The sequence below is a fragment of the Ixodes scapularis genome, unplaced genomic scaffold, assembly GCF_016920785.2.
Source record: "Ixodes scapularis isolate PalLabHiFi unplaced genomic scaffold, ASM1692078v2 PGA_scaffold12__126_contigs__length_90152505, whole genome shotgun sequence".
Classification (NCBI taxonomy): domain Eukaryota; kingdom Metazoa; phylum Arthropoda; class Arachnida; order Ixodida; family Ixodidae; genus Ixodes; species Ixodes scapularis.
Genome location: NW_024609838.1, coordinates 68,178,375 through 68,191,373, shown reverse-complemented (window position 1 = coordinate 68,191,373; position 12,999 = coordinate 68,178,375). Strand labels below are relative to the sequence as shown.

Genomic DNA, 12,999 nt, shown 5'->3' with positions numbered 1-12,999 from the left:
TTCGCACGTCGGATCGCATGGCTTTTTCGCGCATGTGTCTCGCGCTTAAGTTTGGGGGCTACGTATGCTGGACAAAGTATATTTCGCTGAGGACAGTCGCGTGCTACCCCAGGCGAAGTTCGGCGGCAAGTCATACTTAGTCCAGCTGCTTGCGCTCTCCTTTACTCCCTCCTCTGGACTCCAAGCAAAGACGTCCGACTGTAGATAGCATGGTCCAGGGTTTGACTCCCGCTGGCCGCCATGGTAACTCTTGCTGGTTGCGTTTCATTGTGCCTGGTTCCGATTAGATATAAAATACCATGTCTAGTTTACCTTCTATAGGCTTTTCTTGCTTGTGCATTCCTTCCTGTGTGCTGTGCATGTTTTAACTTTTATGTTGCCTTGGCCCGCGTCTAACGTTTTTTCGTCAAACTTGAGCGTTACAGTTTTTATGTAAAATCTAACCCGCAAACGCAGTCTTTGTTAAAACCTGTCAACAGACGTGTTCGAACCATGCACGTGGTCGAAGCTAACATGTTTCGAAAATGCTTAAAACATGTCCGTAGAGAAATCCGTCATCATGTGTGTGGCGAACACTGTCTCTTGTACGAGCAGTGTGTCTGCGATGTGTCTGACCTTAGTGTGATGACTTTTTTTTACCAAGAGCTGTTTGTTCGCGTGGGTGACCTCCGTCTCGAATGTTCCCCGCTTTCCGCACGTGCCCTTAGGTTCACGTGGAGATGGGGCTCCACCGGACGGCGTACTGGTGCATGCGCGACGAGGACAACCCGACCACGTGGCGCTCCTTCGAGATCTACATGCTCATCCTGGTGCTCTGCGTCCCCGCCCTGGTCATGAGCTACACCTACTCCAAGATCTGCTTCCAGCTCTGGATGGTCGTCCGAGAGAGGGCAAACCTCACCTCGGGGACCCTGTGAGCACTTCTTCAGATATCGCAACCTCAGCAGAGTGTTTTCTATCAATTGAGAAATCATTTCATTAACAAATCATTTTTCTGCTCCCAACAACTGGCAGACCGATAGGGGGAGCGCACTTGCATAAGGCGAAAGACAAAAAAAAACCAAAAAGAAACACCAGGGATAACTTCTGATCTCTTGAACTAGCTCCTCACAATTACTAGTGAAGAATTTCATATCAAAGTTACTTAATGTGTCCTACATTAATCTGCATGTGCGTCAATGAAGAGTAAGAGACTATGTTTGCTCGCATTTATTGACTCAATAATATATATTTACACGTTATCCGACGGCTCCTTTATTGTGAAGTTGTCTTTTATATCAAAGGGCACATAATTTACCAGCCACCGTTATCAAAATGTGCCATAATAAAACCGAACAAAGCATGCAACACATATCGGCAAACAAACCTAATTGTTTTTACATTAGCTATATATTTTTGGGGGGAGGGGGGGGGGGGGTCAGCTATTAATGGTCATCAGCAGAAAAAAAAGAAAACCACAGAGTTCTCTTCTTCACCCGTCATTGGTCTAAACTGGTGGTTCTCAAATGGGGGTCCGCCAAGACATTCTAGGGGTCCGCGCGCAGCCCTGTGCCGTAAATCAAGCCCGACTATAAAAGTTGTCTTTTATCCGATTGAGAAGAAGCGTTAAGATTTTCGCTGAGGTTTTAGTGTGTATGTCAATGAGCCAAGTCCACTTCACGTCAGCCCTTAGTTATAGCCACTCATTAAATCGTTATCATAATTAACCAATAACTTTCCCTTCCCCTCACCTCCACGATCTCCGCCGATCATCAAGGGGTTCGCGAATCATCAGTGGTTGAAAACAACTGACCAGTCTCAATTATGGAAGGTAATGTGTGACACATGAGTAATTAAAGAAACACAAGCGTGAAAAGAAGTCGTGAGAAACCAAGATGCTTAATGTCTTCAGCGAGTGTTTCCCTATCTCCAAGACAACAACAAAAAAAAATATAGATCTTTTTGTTGTTGTGGTGCAAAGTCGGATATTTGATAATATAGTGCGAAATCTGATATTTCAACTCAGGAATACACAACAGTTCTGCTTAGAAAAATTCTAACAAACGCTATTTTTTATTTTTAAATATGCTGTATGAGAATGCATATCTATGTATAATCTTTTTTATATCATGTTTTGCCCAGAGCCTCGCGTTGCCTGCCGTTCATAACCGTCGTCATCTCCTTTTTGGGACCTGCCTTCGTTTTCGTACTTTTCGTACTAATAGCCAACTATTTTTAGAACTATTGATAGTTCACCTTAACCTTAGTTGGAATCACAAATTGAATTGTGTGCGTAAAAGCCACATTGAAAGCTCGAATGATCCCACTCTTTGAGCCAACAGCGTCAAATTTGATAGCCTGGCATTAACCTTATTTGCGTCAATGAAACCAGAACCAACGCCACTGTAAACGTCATAGTCAGCGGTTACCCAGTCGTTAAACACCTACTGCAGCGAAGCAATAGATCGGTCTCACTAAGCGTTTCACGCATGCGTGTTGCTGCCTTAACTGTAGTTCACAGGAGGCAGGCGCCAGTTCCCGAAACAGCTTCTGCCGCCCCGTGCTCTGCTCGCGCAGATCCTCAGCAGGGTCGTCGGGCGTACGGAACACTACATACAGTTCCCACGATGCATGGCGGCAGCGGTGGCGCGATTGAACTGGCTGCGAGATCGGTCTAATGGTCGTGCAGATGTGGATGATATAGAAGCTGTGGAATTCTTTCACAATCGCAGACACGGCAGACACCTCCAACGTGTAGCGGGGTATAAATGCCGCTAATTCCACATCGCCCTCCATCTCTCGGGGGATTAAACTTGCACATTCCGCAGAGTCGGTTGTTTTCGCCTTTGTTCAATGATTTAGACCTCCTAACAAGCGGCGCGTAACCTTCGAAATGGTTCTATTGTTGTAACGCGAGCTTCGAATGCCCAGCGTCCAGCGTCGGGTGATCATTCTCGTGCTCTGCGAGACGCTGCGCTCGGCAGGTGGTTGACGTCATGGCCTTCAGCCCATTGTATCCTGTTTCACATCGAGTCCGACTGCCGACGACTCTATGGCCTGATGAAGGCTATGAAGAAACGCCATAAGTGCATTGTCACAGCGCTCCTCTTCTTTGTGTGTTTGTTATTACCAACTAAAAAAAAACATGCACAAAACAAAAAAGCGCTGGATCATGGGTATCACTGTGCGTGAGTGGGTTTAGCCTGGAATACCGAACGCATAAAGACTGCAAGCGCCATGTCGATGCGCTTTTGACGCTGCTTGATTGTTGACTGTAGATTGTAGAGACGCCTGCGGCCGTACGTGAAGCGAAATGCAGTATGGAACAGAACCTCTGGAAAAATGACCGTCCTTCTGCAGCTGCTGAACAGGCGTCGCACGTCACCGTAAAGTGCACAGTATGAGGTAGGGATGTATCTTACTTTTGCGGAACCCGAAGTTTGACGCCAAATCTTGAGGTTCGACTGGTCTGGAGAAACTTGGAACTTTTGGAGAAATGTTTACAGGGTTTGACTTTTGAACAGTGTTGCCCAACCTCTATTCCAAAATTTCGAATTTGGAGAGAAAATAATTTATGTTCTATGTTGCTCGAAGTTTTACAGAAAAATTAGCGATGTTGGAGGATATTAGATCAATTGGTACGTACATCTTAGAGATTAAGATAGTTTCTTAAGGGGAAGCAACAGTTCTGATGAATACTGCATTCCACCCACCACGTGACACCGGCAGGCTTTGAATATTTGGGCATGCACCTGGTAGTCGAAATTTCGTCCAACTTCGCGTTAAGAGTCTGGAGAAGTTGAACCTAGTCGAACTTAAACGTTAACAGGACCACGACATATTTATAATAATAGGCATAGTTTGTCGCGAGTTCACATGACCTGTCTTTTGAAGCATTGGCTGGAAATTCAGCGATTCTCTATTGTTAGGCTGCCATTTTCCGGATTGTTTTCTCCAAAATATCTTTCTTTCAAAATCACATCGAGCAACATTGGCAGTCACTATCTCTTGGGCACGAAGTGTATTAATTGGATTCCAGTCCTCGCCTAACGCTAATTCAGCTAACTCGTTTTCGATACGGGCTGTCCGAAGTTCACGCTGAACGCTGAGGCAGCCACCGTGTTCAATAGATGCTCAAAGTAAGTGCCAACCCTATCAAAAATAACCATCAGAAAATTTCTGGTGCTTCATGAGGCTGAGCATCTTTCGTATTTTGGGGCATCAATGTACCGATGGTCTGATGGTTTGCGGCCTGATGGTGTGATGATGTGGTGATTTCATGGTTTGAGGGTTTGATTTTCTGTCATATTTTGAAGCGCCTGACAGCCTAATGGTTTGATGGTCTGTTCATTTGATGGTTTGTATGAATTTCTAACCACACATATGTGTCGGAAGAAGACAAAGATTGCACTACAGACTATATGAACTTTACTTCGTGCACATCGTTGTTTTAGAAAAGAACAAGCGAAGTTTTGAAATATCTTCCGAAATTCCCGTAGAAACTTGAAAGCAAAGTTTGTATTTGTTTATGGCGTGTCATTATTTCTATTACGAACTATTGGCCGTTGAATTATAAGACTGCAAACGCAAAATGGAAGGGAAAATGCACGTAATCAACTTGCTATGTTCTAGACTCCACAGCGTGCAACTTTAGCGGTGTCTATTGCGTGGCTATCTTCACTCTGTCCGTATTCCCCATGCTTGTCATGACGGCATCGTGCGACAGCGGGCAATGCACTAAGTTTCGTCGGGCCGAGAATCCGTTAAGCCTCGTCTTACCGCCTTCGCGGATTTGAAAGCATTTCTTCTCGCACGCATCTAGTTCACACTACACGTTCGTTCAGTAAAAAATTTACGACCGAGCAAAGTGCGTCTTTGAGAACATTCTCTGCCACATGGTTTACCTAGATCATATGATCTACTTCACATACAAAGCAGATCAGCAAATTCTTTCTCCAACAAACCAGAACACAATTCGAAAAAAAAACAAAAAAACTATGGTTCAAAAGCATACCTGAGTCTATAAGAAGGTGTCTTCGTGACTTTTCGAGTATTCAAGGAAGATGTTTGAGGCGAATAATTACGGATCGAGCACCTCGTTATCGAGCCACACCGCTGTCAGCTTTCCACACCGGATGCAATTCATGAGTCCGCAACCATGTGAGATCCTTGGCGTCCCCTCTCGGCCACTGCTGGAATTTCCCGAAGATAGTCAGGCTCTTCCCCCCACCGAAAGATGTCAGGAGAAGCACTATCAGCTTTTCTGACGTTCTAATGGTCTATCGAGATATCCTGGTGGTCTGACCCAGGCAACATCAACACGTTTCGACGGTCCGTCAGCCACCGCGAGAAACGTTTTGATGGTCTATGAGCTACCAACAAAATAATTTGATGGTCTGTCAGACACCATCATACATGTTTGATGATCCAACAGACACCGTCAAGTAAGCCTGTCGAAACACCAAAAACGTTTGATGGGCCATAAAGAAGGACTGTTGGACCATCAAGAAGGTCTGTTGGGCAGTCAAGGAGTTGTGATGGGGCATTAAGAAGGTGTGATGGTTTATGAAGTATTTCTAATAAGCAATCATGAAAGTTTGATTGACCATAAAATCCTAATGGTCTTTTCGATCGGTGCGCGCAAACAATGGCGTACTCAGATGATTATTGCAGCAGCTACTAGATGGCGCGGAGTTTTGAAAATGGTCTATTCACGAGTATCGACTTTCATTTGAAGATCTATACTCGTGAATATAATGGTTTCTCATTTTACAGCAAAGTCCAAGGTTTTTCATTTTATCGCCGTGTTTAGGGCTGGCGATTTCTCAAGATGAGCTGGACGTTAAAAAAAGAAAAAACGCAAAAAAAAAAAAACGTCGCGCCGGCACTACATTTAGTTAGTCCCACTAATTAATGGCAATTAATTATTAAGGGAAATTAGTTTATTATGAGGAGAGAAATAAACTCGTCCTTCCACTGCGTACATTATGTCTCCCAGCTTCACGCGTAGAATCAAGATTATTTTTCTTTCTTATTTTGTTTGGTTATATATACAGGGTGCGTTGAATGGACAAGCATAAGAACTTCAGCTTAGACATACCCTTCTTATTTTTAGAGTACTACTAATAACATTTCGTTTGAGTCAACACAGGCTTCATTAAAACGTCATTAAAGTGACTATACGGACGGAAGTAGGCGGTAAGAATCTGATGGTTCTTGTCTTCCTAATGGGATTACCTGATGGCGGCGGCGTTGCGACTATTCCCCGCTCAACCCCCGAGCTCAGAGTGTGTTTGAAGCTGCCGTCTGGCCAAACCAATCAACCGCCTCCCTTTCATCACCTGACCCCGCTCTCTGCGCTAGGGTATGGGCTGGAGCATGATCCCGTTGTGAAAGATAGACGTACGACTGGTCCAAAGCAGGTATATAGCTTCCACCGCACTGTCAGCTTGACGGTGAACGGATGTGTCCAGTAACACGTTCGATGTTGCTGCAATTTTGATATAGCTTAAAGTATTTTTTGTTCTGGCTTTTTTTTTTTTTTTTTGCCAGTTTGAGGCTCATTTGCTTATGGCACTTCGCCTGCAATTTTCCCGTCACCGATCCTGGATAAGCGGATTATTCCTCATCGTCAAATTATAATCCCTTTTTACGCATGCTTCAGTACAGAAACTGTCTTAGCGGCATTCAAGCGGCACGTGCATGTGTCCAACTGCTCGCGGGAGAAAAAAAAAAGTCAGCAAACAAGACTAATAAAGTGTCGGTGATGCTATCTTCTTTGTAGGCTGTACGCGTTAACAAAAATTATGCCCCCTTTAATATTAGTGAGAGCTATCATTTTGAAGGCTCGTTAGCAGGAGCAAAGTGATAAGCTCAGCACGACAGTGACTGCGTCTCAACATAGCTTTGTGAAATTGCTCGTTCTTTAATACATTTTTCTAAAACTCACGAACACTGAATAATGCGGATTATTGTAAGCATAGCGGAAATTGGCTAAACGCGTACATGATCTACTAACAGGTGTTGCTGTAGCCGCTGACAGTTTAAGAAATGTAGGGTGCGGCGAGTCCCGATTATAATATTTTCGCGTCGCAGCCAATGAGGTTGAGGTACTTGCCGAAAAAGACGCCGAAGAATGACTCACGAGGTGATAAGAGCGAACACATCAAGCCAGGCCTCACATTTCTCAACCTGTGACTGACTCTAAAAACAGGCCTGGGGCCCTAAACTCGTCAAACACAAAGCTGAAGCCGAAAGTTCGCAGAGCGCGCTGATTGGACGTCGGCGACAAAAGCGCGAAGCCATCGTCGTGACTGTCCAATCGGCGCGCTCCGTCAACTTCGGCCCAAACTTTGTGTTTGACGAGTTTAGTGCCCCAGGGGCTCTAAACTCGTCAAACACAAAGTTGGGGCCGAAGTTGATGGAGCGCATCGATTGGACTATCACGACGATGACATGGCGCTTTTGCCGCCGGCGTTCGATCGGCGCGCTTCGCAAACTTGCGCCACCAACTTTGTGTTTGACGAGTTCACGGCCCCAGTACGATTTGGTTCACTTTGCAGCGCCGATTGTCACGATTAAAAACTTAGTCGAAGTTTTTCCTAGCTTTCTCGTCCTGATTTTCAAATGTGACTGCTCTTTTACACGAGAAGGTTTTGGAGTCACAGATGTAGTTTCGCTTCAATGACACAAAACAGTAGTGTCGGTTCTACATGTATACTTTTTTTATGAAATGGATCAATATTCCTTGATGTCTTTTTATACGAAGGCAAAATGAGCAGAATGGCCGTCACTTCGTTTCAGGAGGAATTGTTTGTCTTCGGTTCATTTTCTGGAACTGAGCCTTAGTGATGTAGGAAAACCCGAGTTGCTCAATTGTGATGTCAATTAAGTGATGGACCCAGTGATTCTCAGGGCGAGATTCTGACTCCGCAGGGTTTCCACCGAGATGACGGAGAAGACCGGCACGGGAGCAAAGAAGGAGCTGGTTGCCACGTTTTCCAGCAACGGGGAGCACAGGACTGCCAAACCGTCGCGAGCCGACGAGGACACAGTTAGGCAGGTAAGCGAACGCGGCCACTTGGCTACGCAATGTACACAAAATACGCTGCAGCCATAACTTTGCCATGAATCAGTTGTGTCTGCACGATTTTGATATTCGCAAAGTTAATGAGGTACATTATAGCAAAGCGCTCGACCCTGTCGGTAAGTAGTCTGTGGCCGAGTTGAGAGTAAATATGTGAATTTTTACGCTTTTACAACAGCTGGTATTGAAACAACAAAACTATTATAATTGGCAACCTTTCAAAATAAAAAAAATGCCATGTAGTAAATCAGGATCGACATATAGCTACATTATCTGGGAATCACGTTTCCAATTGAATATAAAACTTGATACCCCTTTTCAGACTATACAATTGTTAATTACGGGATATGTCCTGCTTTTTGGGGAAAGAGTTTTCAGTTAGGTGACAGTGTTGGTGAAGGATACAGTCATGGTCAAAATAAATACAAACAGTGGAGCGTGTGCCGCGATGAGGCTGCGGAACCTCTTGGCGGAGCTCGGTGGTACTTCCTCTTGGAAGTCAATACGGGTATTTCCTGTCGTGGTATTGGGGTCACTCTCGGTTGTACTCTGTTTCAGATTACATCCCGCCGCAGCCGGCACTGCGAGCCAGTCTAGTCTAAAGACCCATGATGCTTGTTTTTACAAGTAACGACACCTAATCGAATGAAGAAGCGAATTCCGTATCAACAAAATGGCGTCGTTCTCCTACTCTTCTGCTGTTCGCCGTTATTCCCTTCCTAAAATCTGCACCGCCACGCAGTCGGCGCTTCAAAAAATGTCGCCACTCGTAGGAACCCCTTATCTAGGGACTTTAATCTAGTCAATCAACGGTTGCCAAAGACGCATTCTCACGGCGTTCGTCGCCCTTGTGCGTTTCTCGTAGCCGGCTTAACCGATCATGCAGAAAATAAAACGCTAGGTCATGGAACATCTACTGTGCGCGATTAGCATAACCTGGGATATCAGAAACGCACAAAGACGAGAGCCCTGACGATGCACGTTTGGTGCTGGTTCAATCGGCTCGGTTAATGTAACTGTACATGAACCGCTTACGAAGGAGCAGAGTTTTCGGGACGGTCTCAGATTTTGGACCCCAAATATTGTAAGAAAGAAGCGACCACAATTCTGGATCGAAAATGCGGATAAGAGATTAAGAAACGGCGCGGGCACGCGTCTTCGCACCATCATGCAGCCATGCACGTATTGCACGAGTGGTAACGCTGGCTCACCACTACGCTTCCCACGCACCCGAAATCTTTCTAAAATTTACCTACTCGGTGGTTTTCGATAACGCTCAACACGTTTCTGATGAAAACTGCATCTTTAATTTCAATAATTAGGACGTTAATGCACAAATTTTAGCTAATCAACTGAGTTACCGTGACGCTTGTCCCCCTGTATTATGCCCCTCTTGCCGTGTAAATCACCTGCACAGATCGAACTAGCACAGATTACCCGACTCTTCTTTTACAAACCTTATAAAGCATTAAGAAGCGTTTTATATAATGTGGCAACTAAACATATGCACCCTGTCACAAGTGTTCAGTTCCAAATCTACCTCCCCACCCGTTCTCGTGCTTACATTCCTGATGTCCCCTTGAACCCTGATGTCTGAGCATAAAGTCTCTACACATATTGTCCGTTAATATTATCTACGTTTACGTTTCATTTAACAGGTTTCAGCCTTTATGAAGTTGATGACTGTTCTGCACTCAGGTCATCAAGATGCTCATCCTCGTCGTGGCCCTGTTCGTCATCTGCTGGGCCCCCATCTTGATCCTGAACGTCCTGACGGCGTTCGGTGGCGTAACGACACTCAACTACAGCTACCTGAAGCCCCTCCGGACGACGTTCCACCTGCTCTCGTACATGAACAGCTGCGTGAACCCTCTGGTCTACGGCTTCATGTCCAAGAGCTTCCGCAACAGCTTCAAGGACGCCCTTCTGGGCTGCCTTCGGCCCAACCGGTCCCAGTTTGTGGCGCGTGGTACGACGAGACTGAGCCGTACCAGGACAACCAGCGTCAGCATCGGCAGGTCCACATATGTCACGTGACGTCGGCCTTGTCATCCGGACAACGTGCGGTGCATTCGCTGGTCAAACACCACCAGTTTGTAAAGAACTGCGCCGGAGGCATGACTTGCCGATGGTGGGAAGGAGTCTCTTGATTATGTATAGTATAGTGACGCCACCCTGTATGCAAGGCCATCATCCAGAGTGTGGCAATTTTTTTACAACGGATACGTCTGTATAATCCACTGTCTGTAACAGGTCTTCAATCATGGGCATTCTTGTGAATAACTGAGACGCGCTCATTCATCGCCTGCGATGTGACAAGGCCGCTGATCTATTTGTCTACGTCATTTACAAGAGGCCAGCGCGGCACATAAATTGGGCTCGTGTGTTGCATCAGATCTCGGCCAGAATCGTATTCTCACTGGTTGAACCAAAGCCTCATCCGAACGCTAAAGAAGCGCTCGTCCCAATCTGTGTCCTTCGCGGGCCTTTGACAGTTGACAAAGAAACCCCAGTCCTAATCTCTTGTTATCTGGGAGCTATTGGTTCATTGCGGCTTACAAACTTTTTCTACAACTTCGTCGATCCAATCTGGAGTCGCCTAACACTCGCTTCCCTATGTGACATTGCGGCGTTCACTCTATACGTAAAAATGACATATTTTCTACGGAACACTTTGCATCGAAATGCGTGGTATGGGCTTTTCTGAATGTTCCGTTTAAGGAATGCGTTTCAAATATTGCGACGGTCCTGTATCCCCGTCAAGTTCGAACTGGGGGTTCAGGTGTCACTATAGTTTTCAAGTTCAGAAATTGTGCGTTTTAGTGGCATAGGGTGCGGTAGTACAGCCTTCATTCACTTTCCACCTAGCGAAAACCCCGTAGTGCCGTTTAACCTGTATCACAAAGAGAAGCTCGCCAAGCTCTGTCAACCAAGCCATCCATGGAAAAAGCACAGGCAGGCTTCACTGAAGTTGAGAGCAGAAAAATCATATCGCGATATCGAGGCTCGTGCATTTTCTGTTATTCTAGATAACCGCATCGAAGAAGAAAAGCATCTGGCGCTACAAGTTGATGGGACCCGGTAAAGAGCACCAAAAGTGCATGGCACTGGGCCTTCCCTATGCGTGATTGGTTCAGGTATAATACAACACAGAGAAACATGACTAACACCATGTTGGTGAACCAAGGACGCTATTTGATTGCTCCCACCGTCCGGAATTAACATAATATTAAGTACAATGTATCAAGCCCTGATTGCCTCCTTTTATATCTATATTGGAAGGCATATTTTTATATGTCCTTAAGCTCAGTCAAGGCGGAATAGTCAATCTACGTGAGGATAACTTTCTGGTATATGTGAGCGGTGGTCTTGGTCAGCAAACCAGCACGCAGTGCAGTGATGAAGGTCGTAACAGATGTTACCGCATCGACCGCCTATCAGGCACCACACTGTGTAGCATAGTATTTGACAGATATTGTTGAAGAATGTCTTCTGTAACTGGTACTGTGTGGCAACGCAAGGTATCAAAGATGAACACCTGGAAGTCTATGCAAGACGGCTGGACGAGACGGGACCGGAACATCACCGTCTGCTGCGATTGGTCAGCGGCGGGGAGCTGACCAATTGCAGCAGGCGGCGATGTTCCGTTCCTGTCTCATCCCGCCGTCTTGCAAAGCTCTCCTTGTAAAGTTGTGGTACTTCCGAATGGCCCTTGTGAGAGAAAAAGCACGTTATGTCCCGGTTTTAAGAGCTTCGCCGTTTTGTCAGTTCTTCGGTCACTCCGTGTTTTCTTTGATGTTTTTATATGTTTTAGTGCTTTACATCTTCTTATTTTGTGCTTTCATCTTGCCTAATTTAAAAATAAATGTTCGTCCTCGTTAGTATTGGCATGAAGTTGTTCAAGTTTTTCTTTTAGTATATTATGTCAGCAACTGCTACAAACGAAGCAAATAGCGGGCCAGACAAAGGATCACATTTATATTGCCTTCGCTGCTCATTCTCTCGCTGATGAACTTTTACAATCAGTCATTCAACTAACAGTCAGGCAGGAAGTTAACAGGGAATTTTAGTAAATCGTTTTGATAACTGCGATAACGATACCCGATGACAATACAATTGAGTAATTCATCGGCGGAGCATCAGTTATCGTTATTGGATTTAACGGAACGATCTACTGAAACTTTCTAATAGATGCTTGCGAGTAGGTGTTGCGTTTTTCATATTCATTTTTTTTCGGCAGCCTTTTATACCGCATTATTTTAAAGAGCTTTGACACTCTAGTGTTTTAAATGCGCTTGCCTCAATTGTCCTCAGGTGAGGCAAGCGTATAAATACCGTAGAATACGATGAGCTAAAGGTAAGTTCGCAAACAATGTGGTGTTGATCGAACACAATTACACAGGACCTCGAGACTGTCCCTTATAATGAACAGTCTTGAGATAAGAAAGGTAAAAGTATACTTTTAATTATTTCTGAGGGCTCTCAATAATTATGATTGTAGAATACATCTCGCAGAGTCCCGAACACCCCCCCCCCCCCCCCCCCCCCCGGATAGTTTGAGCTGAAACACCCGATCTGAACGTTTTTTCCCTCTGCAGTCTACAAGCTTTATTATATCTCAATATGGCCAATAGCCCAAAGTAGGAGCCCCCATCTTTGCATTCCATACCAGTTCGGACCACAGCTCTCTAAAAAAACTCGCGGATACGCCAAAAAGAAAAGCGCGAAGGACTGTTTCAGCTCATATTGTCAGTGATCGTACATACAAGCAAATTTCATTGCAGCGTCAAGTCTCTCTTTATTTATGATCGAATATCACTGATACGCTACCACGCCTTCGAGCTCATAACTTTCGAAACAGAAAACGGATGGTCGCATGCGCGGTTTAAGTGAAGTTCGACCTAACTTTCACGTGCAACACGTACATAGGAAGT

The 12,999-nt window shown here is 45.2% G+C and overlaps 1 protein-coding gene across 1 annotated transcript in view; it reads left to right on the top strand.

Annotated features, from left to right (window-relative positions):
* LOC8035734 (QRFP-like peptide receptor) overlaps positions 1-11,959 on the top strand; it is a 51,849-nt gene extending 39,890 nt beyond the window's left edge. Inside the window, exons 4-6 of the mRNA XM_029971168.3 lie at positions 708-913; positions 7,915-8,041; positions 9,764-11,959. Of these exons, the coding sequence (XP_029827028.2) occupies positions 708-913; positions 7,915-8,041; positions 9,764-10,102 (672 nt within the window). The 3' untranslated portion in view covers positions 10,103-11,959. The remainder of the gene's footprint in view (positions 1-707; positions 914-7,914; positions 8,042-9,763) is intronic.
* The last annotated feature ends 1,040 nt before the right edge of the window (positions 11,960-12,999 follow it).